General features: G+C 51.9%; 1 protein-coding gene across 2 annotated transcripts in view; it reads right to left on the bottom strand.

Moving 5' to 3' along the window:
* Positions 1 to 290: 290 nt before the first annotated feature.
* Positions 291 to 15,864, bottom strand: part of MOGAT2 (monoacylglycerol O-acyltransferase 2) — a 44,584-nt gene continuing 29,010 nt past the window's right edge. The window contains exons 3-6 of one of the 2 annotated variants that reach the window (XM_045021560.1): positions 8,560 to 8,764; positions 4,536 to 4,710; positions 3,693 to 3,892; positions 291 to 1,325 (exon numbers count right to left, since the gene is read on the bottom strand). In XM_045021560.1, coding sequence (XP_044877495.1) covers positions 1,171 to 1,325; positions 3,693 to 3,892; positions 4,536 to 4,710; positions 8,560 to 8,764 — 735 coding nt within the window. In that variant the 3' untranslated portion in view covers positions 291 to 1,170. The remainder of the gene's footprint in view (positions 1,326 to 3,692; positions 3,893 to 4,535; positions 4,711 to 8,559; positions 8,765 to 15,864) is intronic. The other variant, XM_045021549.1, reaches the window with a different exon arrangement.

Raw genomic sequence — 15,864 nt, forward strand, 5'->3', positions numbered from 1 at the left:
GCTGGGATCTCAAACCCTTTGAAATTCACCCTGCCCTTTATAAAGGGCCTCCTCTCTTTCATGCCAGTGGGATACAGCACTCAGTGATGGCAACCGGTCTCTTTGTTACACAGGGCCATGCTGTGACACTGAGAATCTGAACCTCCTAGTAAATTATATTTAGTTCAGGGAAGGGGGAAATAACCCAGTGTGAGTACAGGAACCAGCACCAGATGAAGAGATTAGCCAGCATACATTTATCTGTCAAAATTATGTTTAAAAAATTATAGCAATTTACACAGATGAGATTATGAATAAACATTCTTTTTTCAGTGCCTGTTCTCAGCTCATTGGTGACTGATTTGAGCTATCCCTTGGGACAGATGTTCCTATCGGTTGCCTTGGTCTGAATGTTGAATAACTCTGGGTATGTCTACATGGCAGTCAGGAGGTGTGACTGCAGCACATGTAGACATGTCTGGGCAAAGGCCACTCAGGGTCCGGGCCTTTGGAGCTACCGCTGCTCCTGCAGCGTAACTGCTATTCTTCCTCCGTAGCAGTTATCCTGCTAGCTAGATCAAAGCCAAGTTGGGTATGTGCACGGGTGTTGCAATTGCCCTTTCTGATTGCAGTGCAGACATAACCTCTCTTGAAGCCAAAAAGGCGACCTAGTGGTGAAAGGCTCAATAGCCCATATGGAGGCTGAGGGCAATGACCTCTGCTTCTTTGAGCCTGAATGTTTTCATGGGTAACCTGTGAAAACAACACCCATCTAGAGTTACGTGCCAGGGAGGGTCTTACTAGTTCGTCACTGTCTGGAAATAGCAGGGTGATTTAATAAAGGTGATGTCATTCTTAAGGCTGAATTGGAAATAGGAGTTTTACAAAAGGGGAATTTTAATATTGCTGGGATTTTTATTTGACAGTCTCTTACCAAGTGATCATGACATTAGAAAGCGTGGGAAACTGCAGAAAGTACCATACAGCACTAGTGTATTTAGAGGCCTAAATTCAAACTCCGGATCAAAACACACACAGACGTTGAGGAAACAGACCCCAAATCTGTAGCTGGCCCCTAGCTTTATAGAGGGCTGAATCCAAAACTTAGGTTCTGAACGCTCCAGATGGGGGAGAAATGTGGAGCTGAATTTTCGGGCCCATCCCCAGTATCAACAAATGGGACGGCCTGGTTTATATAAATTCAAGATGCCTGTCCTCTGGGACATTGTATTTAGTTTTATGCTCCTCAAAGAGTTTGCACAGTTCCTCAATGTACGTCTGATGTAATCGATCGACTTCTTCTTGGGATGGGTTGTGCTTCTTCTCCACCTTAATTGGCTTCCCAACTGGAAAACAAACGCACCAACATTAGGAAAGACTGCATCCTATGAGCCGGGGTATCCAGATGCCACCCTCGTTTTTAATGCCAAGCTCTGGCTCCTGGAGGCCCCAGGTGCAAGTATGCAATGCTCCAGTTGAAAGAATTGTAGTTAGGGATCAAGATGGAATATTGTATGCTGGGGACTTGTAGTTGGGAGGTGGTGGGCTTAGCTGATAGGGCATTGAACTACAACTCAGGAACTAGACCTGGGTTCTTGTTCTAGCTCTGCTGGGTAACCTTGGACATGTCTGCTCACCTCTCTGTGCCTCAGTTTTCCCCATCTGTAAAATGGGGATAATGATACTGACCTTCCTTTGTAAAGTGCTTTGAGATCTGTGGATGAAGAGTGCTAGCTAAGAGCTAGGTAACGTTATCTGTGGGTACCATGAGACGCAAAGGCAGGCTGTCGCCATTTGAGATAAATGAGATGTGTTATTGGAGCTCCTGGCAGGCCACCCACACAGTCTTCACTGTCACTAGGATTTGTAACCTCTTGTTTTAAAACACGGAGAAAAGATCTCAGTGAAGCCACAAGCGGCCCCTGGAATCTTGGCTCTCGCCCAGGGAAGAGCCATGGGAGCACTGTGGCTATCACCAAAAAAGCCTCCCCCCTTAATCATAAGCTGGATTTATCTACAAGGCCATTCACAGAGTCCCAGGAGGAAGGCGTGGGGCCCGGGAAGCATGTCTACACTGCAGTGAAACACCTGCCACTGGCCAAAGGCCACTGACTCATGCTAGTGGGGCTCGGGTTGCAGGGCTAAAAAATTGCAGTATAGGTGTATGGGATGAGGCCGCAGCAGGACTTGAGGCCTTGCAACGGGGAGGTTCCCAGAGCCCCAGTTCCAGCCTGAGTTTGAACATCTACCCTGCAATTTTATAGCCCCCAGCCCCACCAGCAGACACGGGCCAGCGGCAGTGTGGGCATATCCACAGAGGTCAAGATTTTCAAAATACACTTGTAATTTTCGTTGCTTCCATTTCTGGGCGCCCGACTGGAGACACACCTTCAAGGGTTCTGATTTTCAGAAAGTGCTATCTGCCCACCCTCTGAAAACCTTCCCAGGGTTTGGAACTGATTTTGAAACGCTTCCAAGGTATTTTGGCTCCTAACTTCCATTACAAGCAATGAAAGATGCGGACAGGGCCTAAGTGACTCTAGCAATGAGAACAAGCAATTGACAGTGGGACAGGCTGCCTCTTTATCAGGCAAGAAGGCCTCGGGGTTATCTGTCTCCTTCTGAACTTCACTCTAATTGTGTTTGTCAGGCTGCAATGGGTTCCTATTGTTTTGGGTTGCTGTCCATCTGTCTAATTACAGGTCCTGAAGATGCGGGTGTGAGGGCAAGTAAAGCCATTGAGAAGATCCAAACAAGCTGTAAAACAATTAGGAGTAATTGCAGGCTGTCAAACCCAATCAGCACTGTCAGCCTTGGCCTTTTCAAACAGCCTCTTTAATTAGACTAACAAGTGCTGGCTCTGTTCAAGTGGGTCAAATCCACTGTCGGTGAAAGCAGGTGCGATTCTACTGAAACCACTGAGCTCCACGGAAACCTAGCCACATGCAGACTGGCGTGCTAGGTACCGCCATTCTCTGCAGTTTGTTCACCGAGACCCAGACCCTAACTTCTACTGGGTCTTTGTTGGGGTACTTAACCAGCTCTTTCAGCTGCTGCTTCTCTAAACCTAGTGCTGCTCCTTTTAAACACTCCTGTAAACTCTGTAGGGCTGGAGATTTGTTCAGTCTCTGATCTGCTTGTGGAACTGGCCGGAGGATGCAGAAACAATCAGATCTGCTTAGTGTGAGGCAAAGTCTCAGGTCAGAGCTGAACCAAAGCAACCTGGTCCCTATGCACACGATAAATGGGGCTCCCTGTAGCCCCCATCCCTATGCTGTAGCCCTGCCCAGCCTTGTGGGAGGCAGCAGGTTTCTGAGTTCAGATGAACGGGGAAGTTCACACCTCTTGGAGCTATTGTTTCAGGCTGTCTGCAGACTCAAGCAGACATCAGTTATACTTGGGTCACATTTTCAAGCTTTTCTTTGTATTCGGGAGCCGGTGCCTTAGACATAGGTCTGAAACGAGCCATGGCTTAGTTTGTGCGAGCTGGCAGCAAATCCTTAACTCCACCCTGGAGCCAGGAGAAAGCAGAGGAAGGAACTGTATGTCTCTGAGTAACAACACCCCTTGGGGCCGCTCTGGGTTTAACGTAGCGTAAGCACTTCCCCAGGCGCAGGGCTGTGGCCAAAGGCACCATCCTGCCCTAGATGGTGATGTGCCCTGTACCAATCTCCAAGCGCAATCACAGCACCCAGTGACCAGGACCAACTTACCCACGGTGAAGATGGGCCGTCGATACGGGAGCAGCCCGAAGCTGTACTGGAACATGCCCCGGGCGTGGAACAGGGGGAGGGAGATGCCCATGAGTTGCTGAAGACGGTGCTGCGTCCGCCTCAGCCAGGAGCCCTTTGGGTTGTTGACCTGGTCAAAGAGCTCGTTCTCTCCAAAGGAAAACACGGGGACAAGTGGAGCCCTGCGGAGGGAGAACGGGGACAGGGCAGGCAGCACAGGCCAGCAGACAGGGCACGTCAGAGGAGGCTCTTTCTGTGCATGGCCAGAAGCCAGCGGAGCTCTGCACTCAGTACGAACTCTCGCTCTGCCATTGGGCAGGAGGTAAGGCGGAGGCACCGCCGCCTGCCCCTCGGGGAGAGCAGTGTGTGCAGAGCCCATTAGGGCTAATAGTGCCGGGGGAGTGGCGTGGCTCTGCTAGCCTAACCCCTGTACGTCAAAGGAGTCTCTGTCTTGCTCCGAGCAGGCAGGCTCCCCCTTGCCACGGATGGGCAGGGCTGTCTAGGGCGTGGTTTTACGAACCCAGTGCTGGCCTTAAGCATAAGCAAAGCCAATGGCCACTTGCGCCAAAGCCCACTGAAGTAAACGGAGAGACTCCCACTGGCGTCAACAGGGTTTGGAGCCGGACGTTAGAGGCACCCCAACCAGCGTCAGTCCTGGTGCTCTCAGGCCAGCCCCAGCTCTCCTTCCGGCTGTGGGACTGGCCGGGGAACGGCCCAGCCAGCAGGCCGTCCTCCCCTCCTCTGGCCGGGTGGCCTTCTTTCCCTGCCTCCCCTCCCGTCGCTGCAGTGTTGGCGTGAGGGCAGTGGCAGGGCTCCCAGCATTACCCGTGCTCCATGGCCAGTCGAACGAACCCCTTGCGCTTTTTCAGCAGTAGGGTGAAGGCTCCGGGCCGTGCGTCCAGGGCCTCCTGGGCCCCTCCCACGGCTATGGCCAGCACGTTCCCGCCTCCCCACCTCCTCAGCACGTACGAAGCACTGTCTTTGTCGGACGGGACGAGGCCTGGGAGGGCAGAGACAAGAAGAGACACTTGACACTAAGAGCCTCAATTACCATGGGCCAGTCATTCATACATCACTACTTGTACAGCTCCACTACGGTGCTTGAAGGTGCATCCTCCTCCTTCTCCTCCTCCTCTCTTCTATAGCGCCAGAAGTTGATCCAGCCCTTTCCAGCCCTCCAAACCCCAACTAGGGGACAGTCACAGGGTGCGCTGGTCCCTTTTAGGGAATCTGGGCTCAGCCTCACGCCGTGACAGTGACCCAACGTGTGGGGCCCAGGCAGGAGATTGAACAAGCGTGAGATCTATCCCTCTCTCTGTAAGGTCGGGGTCAGGGCTCTGTATCACCAATGTCAATAATTTCTCAACAACAGATGCGTAGGCACCACATTTGTGTGGAATGTGGATGACTTTGGGGCTGAAATGAGTTGGTGTCCCTCAAAATGAGCTCCCTTGGGGGAGATATCCGGTAGGTAAGGCCTGTTCCCTGCCTTGAAAAGTCTCCAGTCTAAATAAGACAAGGCATGACCTGTGGCCCCATTTCTGCAGAGGGCGGGTCTGGGGTTACTAACAGGAAGAAGTAAGGGGAAGGGGAAGACGCTGCCTGGGGGAGATGGGTTTTAAGGAGGGATTTGGAGGTGAGAGAAGGTGTTTGGCAGATGTGGCCAAAGAGACTGTTCCTGGTACATGGTGGAAAACAATGGTATGTATGTGATTATTAGCATCCGGAGACCAGGCAGCGACAGACAAAGGCTAAAAAGCAGAACCGAAACTAGGGTGGGACGAGTGGGGCAGCTGCCCAGGGTGCAAAGCCGTGGGGGTGGAAAAATGAGGAAAAAACCCCGGTAGGGGGTGCAAATATGTTTGCTCACCCCAGGTGCTAAAATGCCTAGTTACGGCTCTGCTAAAAAGATGCTATTGGGATAGCATGGGAACTGTTGTGGCCTTTTGTCAACAGGCCAGTCCTGCACCTTTCCATTCTGTCTCTGCCGCTGACTCACAAAGAGACTTTGGGCAACTCACTTGGGCTGGGATTTTCGGAGTTAGGTGCCCAACTGGATGGAACATTACTGGGATTTGAGGGTCTAACTCTCACTGGCCCCTATGGAAATCGTACCTAGTCTCCCCTGACTCAGTTTCCCCTTTGCTTCCTTGGTAAAGTGCCGTGCATGCTCAGCTGGAAAGTGCTGTGTATCACGCTATGGCGCGGCTGCTCACTCAGTTCCCACCCCAAAGCTCTTTCTGCCAGCTCATGTGCAATGGGCACTTCCGGGTGCCAGGGGCACGGCCGAATCTGTTGCTCCAGCACTTCGAAAGCGCTGCTGCAGCTGGTGTAAAGGGTTTGGGCAAGCACCCAGGATCTGATCCCACAAAGCACTTACACAGGTGAGTGAACTTCGTGCGCGAATAGTGCCACTGACTTCAGTGAGACTATTCGTGTGCCTAGAGCTTTACTGGGCCGGGACCTTGCTGCTGGCCATGAATACACCGAAACAGGGGCAGCATTTTGGAGGAGGAAAGGACAGAGGTGGGTTGGCGTGCAGTTCCTATTGACATCAATGGGTGTTTGGCCACTGGCTTCAATGGGGGCAGGATTGGGCTCCCATTGGTGACCTGGTGGGATAACAAACCCCATCGTCACCTGTGGAGGCAATGCAAACGGTGCCAGCCCTGGTGAGCCCACGGGGTTTCTGCCTCCCTCTTATGTCTCTCTAAACAGTGGAGATGCAGCTGTGACTCAGCAGCAGGCTGAGAGCCAGGTGAGCTGCATTCCATTCCGCCTCTGCCACTGACTCACCGAGAGGCTTTGGGCAAGACACTTAGGCTGGGATTTTCAAAAGAACCTAAGAAAGATCCACTGAATGTTACTGGGATTTGAGTGTCTAACTCTTGCTGGCTCCAGTGGAAATCGCACCTATTAGCTCCCTGACTCAGTTTCCCCATCTCTTCAATTACACTTAACCTCCTTCGGAAAGTGCTGGGAGTGCTCAGATGGAAAGTGCTATGTATTATTTTCATCGTATTATTTTTTCTCACTGCCTGGTCCTTCCCCAGTCTCCAGGATTCTGTCTCTGCCTCTGGGTACGTCTATACTGCAAATCAAGGCAGTGAGTCTGAGCCCAGTTTAACTGACGGGCTTGCAAGGCTCATGCTGCAGGGCTAAAAACAGACCCTCCCCCCTCCCCAGGTTTCAGAGCCTGGGCTCCAGCCCGAGTGGGAACATCTACACTGCTGTATTTTGCCCTGTAGTGAGCACCTGAGTCAGATGAGGCTTGCTGCTGTAGGGTTTTTTTTTTGCAATGTAGATGTACCCTGCGTGACCTGTGGCTTGGCAGCTACATCTCTAGCATGATGGTTTGTTATTTGCATCGTGTCTCCCTAGCAGATGTTTCCCTGCAACAGCAGCAGCATCCAAGTCTAGAGGACGTTTTTTCTCCCTCTTTCGTAGTAAGAGCAAGTTCTCGCCTGTAAGCGAATGGAACATGAAAGAACTGAATTCTCCACCCAGCATGTGGGGGATTGAGCTCTGCTTGTGAGCCGTGCTCGCCCTTTGAAATCAGCGGCAGCGGTGAAGCTATATCTTCAGCTTTGAGAGTGTTTGGGGTTGCGTCAGGGTGTGTTGGCTTTTCTTTAACTGTTTCCTGTAACAAGCAATGAATTAACAGAGGCAGGGTGGTCTTGTAGCTGAGACATGAGGCTGGGACTCAACAGATGGGGGGGTTCAAATCCTTGTTCTGCCACAGATTCCCTGTGTGACCATGGGCAAGTCACTTAGCCTGGCTGTTTTTCTCCTCCCCATCTGCAAATTGAGGGTCTTGCCTGTTTAGACGGTAAGCTCCTCAGAGCAGGGACCGTCTCGCATGATGTGGCTGCACAGCACCCAGCACAACAGGGCCCTGATCTTGATAGAGGCCTCTAAGTGCTGCTGTTACCAAGATAATAAGTAACAATGAAAAGTTAAACTGGGGGAGGAGAGAAGGAAGGACAGGGCATTTAAAGGGCTGATTGTACCTGATCAAAGGTTTTTTCCTGCGTTCCCTCCACTCCTTGGCTGCGTAGATGCTTATGGCAAAGAACACAGGAACCCAAACCACTAATAGGCTCCCCAGTGTGACTCTTCCAAAATCTCCATCTTTTCACGCGGTCCCAGAGGGCCGAGGTCCTATCTGCAGAGGTGAAAATGAGCCGGTCCGGTCCAGTACGGCGTACCGGCAAGAGTCAGTACGCCGTGCCGGACCGCATCGGCTTCTGCAGCGGGGATTTAAAGGGCTTGGGTCTCCCCAACCCAAGCCCTTTAAATCCCGGCCCGCAGCTCTGGCAGCTGGGTTGGGGCTGGCATTTAAAGGGCTCCTCCAAGCTCCCCGCTGCAGGAAGCTTTAAATTCCGGCCCTGGCCCGTCGCAGCAGCTGGGCTGGGCAGCGAGGCACTCGGAGGAGCCCTTTAAATTCCGGCCCCAGCCTGCCGTGGCGGCCGGGCCGGGCAGCGGAGAACTCAGAGGAGCCCTTTAAATCCTGGCCCCGGCCCACAGCTCTGGCAGCCAGGCTGGGGCCGGGATTTAAAGGGCCTGGAGCTCCACGGCGGCTGGAGCCTCAGGCCCTTTAGTTCGCCCCAGGAGCTACCAGCCACCTCTGCAGCTGGGAGCCCCCTGGGTGATTTAAAGGCCCTGGGACTCCCAGCCACAGCTGGTGCCCCAGGGCCTTTAAATCTTGAGGCCACGCCTCTTCTGGTTGAGGCCACACACCCCCAGGACTCTGGCCTTACCGGTAAGTCCTGTGAGTTACTTTCACCCCTGCCTACCTGCCATTACCACTGCCCCTCATCCTCTGCCCCCATGCTACGGCCCTGCTTACCTCCGCTTAGCAGGTAGTCTCTGAAGAAGGGGACTCTGAACCAGAGTGTCAGCATCATCATGTGAGGGGTCAACCCCGGGAACAGCTGCGAAAACCCCGTTGCCTCGGTGCAGAAATTGAGGAAGGCACCGGCCACCAGGACCCCGTGGGGATGGAAGCCGACCACGTAGTTCTTACTTGGATCCAGCTCCGCCGTTTTCACCAGCTGGAGACACAATAACCGATGAGGAGATATAACACAGACAGAGAGTTGGGAGTTTGTAACAAATCCTAGAGCTGCCGCCGAAGCCTGGCTGGGCATTCGCCTTAGAGAACAGTCATGATTTTCCTTTGTGTGTGGCTATCTCCCCCCCTCTAGGGGGCGCTAACAGTGAGTGGCCCTTACCCTCCGACGCTCACAGAGGCTAGAGATGCTCAAAAATTTTCCTCCCCCCCAATTTTTTTTTTTTAAATTTTTCATGGCAAATGCCCTTTTAACCAAAATGGGAGATTTCCACCCACTGTTTTCATTTTGGTCACTCTCTTTCAATTTCTGACAAAAATTTCCAGCCAGAACCTTTTGAAGTTTTTGGAAACATTTCATTGGGGGGGGGGGGAGGCTCTCTACTCTCCCTCTCGCTCTCTCTTTTTAAAGATCCCCTTCCTTTTCTAGTGGGAAAGTTTAAAAATTGAGAGACTGTTTTTCCCTCTCCCGTGCCCCCCAGTTTTTCAACCAGCACTGCAGGGACCGCAGCGGTGCCTGGCTCCTGTGGCGCAAACAAAGCGTGCAGGGAAGGCTCCTGGGCCCAGATCCTCAAAGGAATTTGTGCACAATAGGCCTATAGCCTCAGAAGTATGTCAGCACTCACGCCTATTGAAATCAGTGGGCACCTAAATACCTTTGAGGATCTGGGTCCTCGTGTCCTACCCCCAGCGGTGTGGCGCTCCTGCTCTGCTTTAAGGCAAAGGCCCTCTGGGGTAAGGCTATGAGAGGACAAAGGATTGTGGGTACAATTTGAATTCCTAGCAACACTTCAGCCTGCCTGACTTTCTCCTGCAGGCTTGGGGAGCTCTCAAATTTGAGAAGGAGGAAAATGGTTTAATATGCTGGAAGAAGGCTGAAAAAGAGCCACTGACACCAGCAGGTGGTGCTCAGCTGCATCTGGGCTAAAAGCACATTCTCTGCAGCCTCGTCTGCATTGAGAATTGGAAGTAATTCTCCCGCTGGTGCTAGAGCACCAGCGCAAGCAGCTTTTCTAGGGAGAGTGACCGTGGGCAGGGCCGGCTCCAGACCTCAGCGCGCCAAGCGCGCGCTTGGGGCGGCGTCCCAGCGGGAGGGCGGCAGGCGGCTCCGGCGGACCTCCCGCAGGCATGCCTGCGGAAAGTCCGCTGGGACCGCGGCTCCGGTAGACCTCCCGCAGACGTGCCTGCGGAGGGGCCGCTGGTCCCGCGGCTCCGGTGGAGCATCCGCAGGCAGGCCTGCGGGAGGTCCACCAGAGCCGCGGGGCCAGCGGACCCTCCACAGGCACGTCTGCAGGAGGTCCACCGGAGCCGCGGGGCCAGCGGACCCTCCACAGGCACGTCTGCAGGAAGTCCACCGGAGCCGCGGAACCGGTGACCGCTAGAGCGCCCCCCGCGGCGTGCCGCCGTGCTTGGGGCGGCGGAAATCCTAGAGCCGCCCCTGACCGTGGGAGAGGCAGTGCAGACCAGGTGCAAGGGTAACCCATGCCTGGGTGGTGTGGTGCTCTGGCCTCCTCTAGTAGCGGCTACACCATCAGCAACTGGAGAGCCTGCTACAGGCTTGGCTAAGAGGCTCGTGTCTTTTAGCTCTTGCATTAAGCTCCAGAGGTCTCAGGTTTGATCCCAGCTGACAACAACCAGGGTCTGTCAGTGTTACACAGGCATAGCTTACCATAGTGTTCTTTGTGGGTTCTGGGAAGTGCTTCTCCCTTTGTTGGGCTGGCTTAGGGGTAAATGTCACACAGCTGCCTTGAATGTTTAACCTTTAGGGGGCAGATGGCACCTGCTGGGACTGTTTCAGGGACAGCGGCATCTGCCCCTTTAAGGGCATCCCTGTCCCACTTCATTGATGTGATCATCAGCAGGTGACATGAGCCACTGGACTAGAACCATAGAATATCAGGGTTGGAAGGGATGTCAGGAGGTCATCGAGTCCAACTCCCTGCTCAAAGCAGGACCAATCCCCAACTGAATCATCCCAGCTAGGACTTCATCAAGCCTGACCTTAAAAACCTCTAAGGAAGGAGATGCCACCACCTCCCTAGGTTAACCCATTCCAGTGCTTCACTACCCTCCTAGTGAAAAAGTTTTTCCTAATATCCAACCTAAACCTCCCCCACTGCAACTTGAGACCGTTACTCCTTGTTCTGTCATCTGCTACCACTGAGAACAGTCTAGATCCATCCTCTTTGGAACCCCCTTTCAGGTAGTTGAAAGCAGCTATCAAATCCCCCCTCATTCTTCTCTTCTCCAGACTAAACAATCCCAGTTCCCTCAGCCTCTCCTCATAAGTCATGTGCTCCAGACCCCTAATCATTTTTGTTGCCCTCCACTGGACTCTTTCCAATTTGTCCACATCCTTGTAGTGTGGGGCCCAAAACTGGACACAGTACTCCAGATGAGGCCTCACCAATGTCGAATAGAGGGGAATGATCACATCCCTCGATCTGCTGGCAGTGCCCCTACTTATACAGCCCAAAATGCCATTAGCCCTGTTGGCAACAAGGGCACACTGTTGACTCATATCCAGCTTCTTGTCCACTGTAACACCTAGGTCCTTTTCTGCAGAACTGCTGCCCAGCTATTCGATCCCTAGGCTGTAGCAGTGCATGGGATTCTTCTGTCCTAAGTGCAGAACTCTGCACTTGTCCTTGTTGAACCTCATCAGGTTTCTTTTGGCCCAGTCCTCTAATTTGTCTAGGTCCCTCTGTATCCTATCCCTGCCCTCCAGCGTATCTACCACTCCTCCCAGTTTAGTGTCATCTGCAAAGTTGCTGAGGGTGCAATCCATGCCATCCTGCAGATCATTAATGAAGATATTGAACAAAACCGGCCGCAGAATTGACCTTTGGGGCACTCCGCTTGATGCCGGCTTCCAGCTAGACATGGAGCTATTGATCACTACCCATTGAGCCTGACGATCTAGCCAGCTTCCTATCCACCTTATAGTCCATTCATCCAGCCCAGACTTCTTTAACTTGCCAGCATGAATACTGTGGGAGACCGTATCGAAAGCTTTGCTAAAGTCAAGAAATAACACGTCCACTGCTTTCCCATCATCCACAGAGCCAGTTATCTCATCATAGAAGGCAATTAGGTTAGTCAGACAGGACTTGCCCTTGGTGAATCTATGCTGACTGTTCCTGATCACTTTCCTCTCCTCTAAGTGCTTCAGAATTGATTCCTTGAGGACCTGCTCCATGATTTTTCCAGAGGCTGAGGTGAGGCTGACTGGCCTGTAGTTCCCCGGATCCTCCTTCTTCCCTTTTTTAAAAGATGGGCACCCCTTGTTGGGGACGCTGTAAGGAAAGGATGTGCAATAATCGAGGCCAGCAGGTATGAATGTCAGGCATAAAATTCAGCAGAGGTGGACATGATGCACAACAGCCAGGCCATCAGGAGATGGGAGGTGAGCAAGTGTTGGCAGTAGGTTCTTGGGCTGCATTCCATGAGGTGCTGAAGACCTCTTGCAAAGTTACAGCCCAGCTCAGCTATTCAGTCCCTTCCAGCTGGGACAGCTTTTGGGGACAGCGGGTCTGCCCCTTTAAGGACATTCTCCCCCACCCTCCCTATCATTGCTAGAGCCCCCAACTATCTGGAGCTGGCCTGGATTTGATAGCCATCTGGATGCGCTGCAAGGGCTGGCTTTTCTCCTAGGCTTTACAGGAGGAGGATGTGTTTATCTGGAGAATTGGGGGAGCAGATTTATTTCATAGGATATGAGACACGATAGTGCAGTTCAGGATGCCTGGACTGTGCCTTGGGCACTCGGCTAACTGGTCTGACCCATTTGAGAATGTGGACACTTCCAGCCCGAGTTAGACTTGACCAAGGGTCTGTCTACACTGCAGTTAGACACCCACGGCTGGCCCGTGCCAACGGATTCGGGCTTGTGGAGTTAAGGGGTAGTTTAACTGCAGTGTAGATGTACAGGATCCTAGAACCTGGGCTCTAGCGCGAGCCCAAATGTCTACACCACAATTAAGCAGCCCCTTAGGCTATGGCTACACTTGCACTTCAAAGCGCTGCCACGGCAGCGCTTTGAAGCGCTAAGTGTAGTCAAAGCGCCAGCGCTGGGAGAGAGCTCTCCCAGCGCTGTCTGTACTCCACCTCCCTATGGGGAATAACGTACAGCGCTGGGAGCCGCGCTCCCAGCGCTGGGGCTTTGACCACACTGGCGCTTTGCAGCGCCGCAATTTGCAGCGCTGGAGAGGGTGTGTTTTCACACCCTGCTGCAACGCTGCAAATTTGCAAGTGTAGCCATGGCCTATGTCCGAGCCCTGCAGTCCCGGGGCAGCTGGCACGTGGGGTTTTAATTGCAGTGTAGACAAACCCTCAGTGACCTGGAGACAAAAGTGCCTGCTCCCAGTTCCCTGAGTCATCCCAGTCCCACTCCCACAGTTAGCTTTACTTACTGCCCTGCTTCGGGAGTGAAGAAGCGTCTTGTAGAGGACTCTGTGTGTGTCTGGCTGCTGCACTAAGATAGGAGCGGAACTAAATCTACCAGGAAAAGCCCCCAGGGAAAGAAACGCCTCAGGAACTTACACACCACTGCAGGCGGCACAGCAGGAGGAGTGAGTCTGTAATAGGCACTCAGGGCAGGGTAGAGGCCTTGTCAATGAGCTCAGGGAGGCTGGGAGCAGGGTCGGGGCAGAGCTGGGAAAGCTCACTCCACAGGGGTTATTCTCAGGGGTCCATTTCCACTCAGCATAAAGCCCTTTTCACCCCCAGAGCAGCTTAAAGGGCCTTTTGCCTAAGAGAGAATCAAGGCCCACAAACATTAGCCACTCTGCTGCCTCTGAGTACATCAATCCACTCCATGGTGCTATTTTAGTGGCAGGGCAGCTAATTAATGCTCCTGGAGAAAGCCAGAAGCAGCAGCGGCAGCAGGTAGGTCATAAGAGGGTTTTTTAATGCTGTGGCTAATTTTCCATCAGTCCCGGAGCATTATTGACAGTGCACATGTACCCAGTCACGCGCCATCTCCTAACGAGGTGAGGTTGTGAACAAAAAGTCCCTTTGCTGCCGAGCACAGGCGCTGAGCAAGCAAAGGGATCCGGTTGCTGATTTCACTCAGTAGCCATGATATGTCCATGATTCACTCAGTTTCAGGCAGCCTAGTTTTGTTTTCTATAAGTAATGTAGATTTATATAAGGCCTTTCCTCCTCCCCAACTAGTTCCTAGATGGAAAGGCAAACTAGATCTAAGGGTTTGGGGCATCACTGAAATGTAATCACCTCTGGGGCGGAGGGATACTCAGTAGCTGTTTAATGGGCCACAGCAACACTCAAGAACAGCTTAGGAGAGGAAATGAAGACTATTTCCTCGGACTCTGAAGGGGAATGTTGGAGGTGGGTAAGTTGTAGCCAAGGGAGGTATTGTGGTCTAGTAGTTAGAACAGAGGACTGGGAGATCTGGTTTGTAATCCTGATTGTACCACAGACTTTCAGAAGACTTCACCATTTGGATGGCCATAGGCATCACAATAAGAGTTGAGGGTTTTTTTTTTGAAAATCTGCCCTTTTACCTAGGTGCTTAGGCAGATGCTGAGCTCTTAAAAACCTGACCCTTCGTGGGTGCTGAGCACTTGCAAATCTGGTCCTGTGTGACCTTGGTCTGCCCCTCTAATAATGAGAGATGACTCCAAATCAAAATCTCAACTCCACACACTCCTGGACTTTAGCCGCTCACAGTCTGAATATTGCAACCTATATCCATCGCTAATAACACTGGCTGAGCTCACAGGAGTGAGACGGGGGACCAGAACTTCTTGACAACCAGGAACAAATGTCTCAAATTGCACACCTGAAAACGGAGGCACACAAAGTTAGTGAGCATTTCTGAAAAGTTGGCTGGAAGCAATTTGTCCATGGCAATACAGAGCATCCATAGCCTAGCTAGGATTTGAACCCAGCACTCCTGAGGTGAGTCCAGTCCCTTAACTAAGACTATGTTCTTACAAGCACTATTGCCTCTGTTTGCATGGGCGCCTCATTAACCCATATACTACAAAATGAACATTTTTGAAAATGTCATGCAAGGAGAACTGCTTTTTATCACAGACCATAAGGGAAGGAAGAACAGTGAGACACAGGGCACAGTTCCTGGAAGGAGATCCAGTTTAGACAAGCCGGTGATGGGGAATGCAAATCTCAAAGAGAACTATTCAATAGGAAGGAGACACCTGGGAAGCAGGAATGCTGAAAAACAAACCTAGATGTGATAGTGGAAAGCATCATTTTGGATGCTGTTGGGCTTTAGGAGACCGAGTTTGATGCCCAGTTCTGCCACAGGCTCCCTCTGTGTCCTTGGGCAAGTCATTTAACCTCTCTGTGCCTCAGTTCCCCATCTGTAAAATGGGCAGACAACCCCCCCCCACACACACACACTTTGTCTCTCTTGTCTATTTAGAGAGCAAACACTTCAGAGCAAGGGCTGTGTGTGTGCGTGTTTGTGTGTGCAATGAGGCCCTGACCTGTTTATGGCCTTGAGGTGCTATTGATATACAAATCATAATATAAATAGAGACACAACAGCTGAAGGAAAGTCCTGCTCCCATCATCCTTGGGGACACCATCCCTTGGACAGTACATTCAGTACTAGGTGCCACCACAGCAAAAGGATACTGGCAAAATCAGATATAATTAGGGGGCTGGAGGGATTAATAAGGAAAGATTAACAGCTTGATATTTGGCTGAAGGACCAGAGGAGGATGTTGTTATGTAGAAACATTTCATGGGTGCAAACACAAAGGGTGGAATCCTGCCCTTCTGCGGAATTTTGTCATTGCTTCAATAGGCTCAGGATTTCACCCCAGTGAAAGGAGTAGGGCTGATGGTGGGCCAAGGACATGCATTATGTAGGCTGAATAGTGGCAGGAATTTCATTGCAATGAGATGTCAGGGGTTCTCACACTTTTTTTTTTTTAGACTTGCTAGCTAGTAAGTCTGCTTTTACTTTTCACAGCAGCAGACTTGTAAGCTAGCTGAGAGGCAGTGAAAAGTGATATTAAGAAACATACAAATATCACTTTTCACAGCAGACTTACTCAGCCCTGGCAAGCCGTGAGGCAAATTAAGCCTTGG

The sequence above is a fragment of the Mauremys mutica genome, chromosome 1 (assembly GCF_020497125.1).
Source record: "Mauremys mutica isolate MM-2020 ecotype Southern chromosome 1, ASM2049712v1, whole genome shotgun sequence".
Classification (NCBI taxonomy): Eukaryota; Metazoa; Chordata; order Testudines; family Geoemydidae; genus Mauremys; species Mauremys mutica.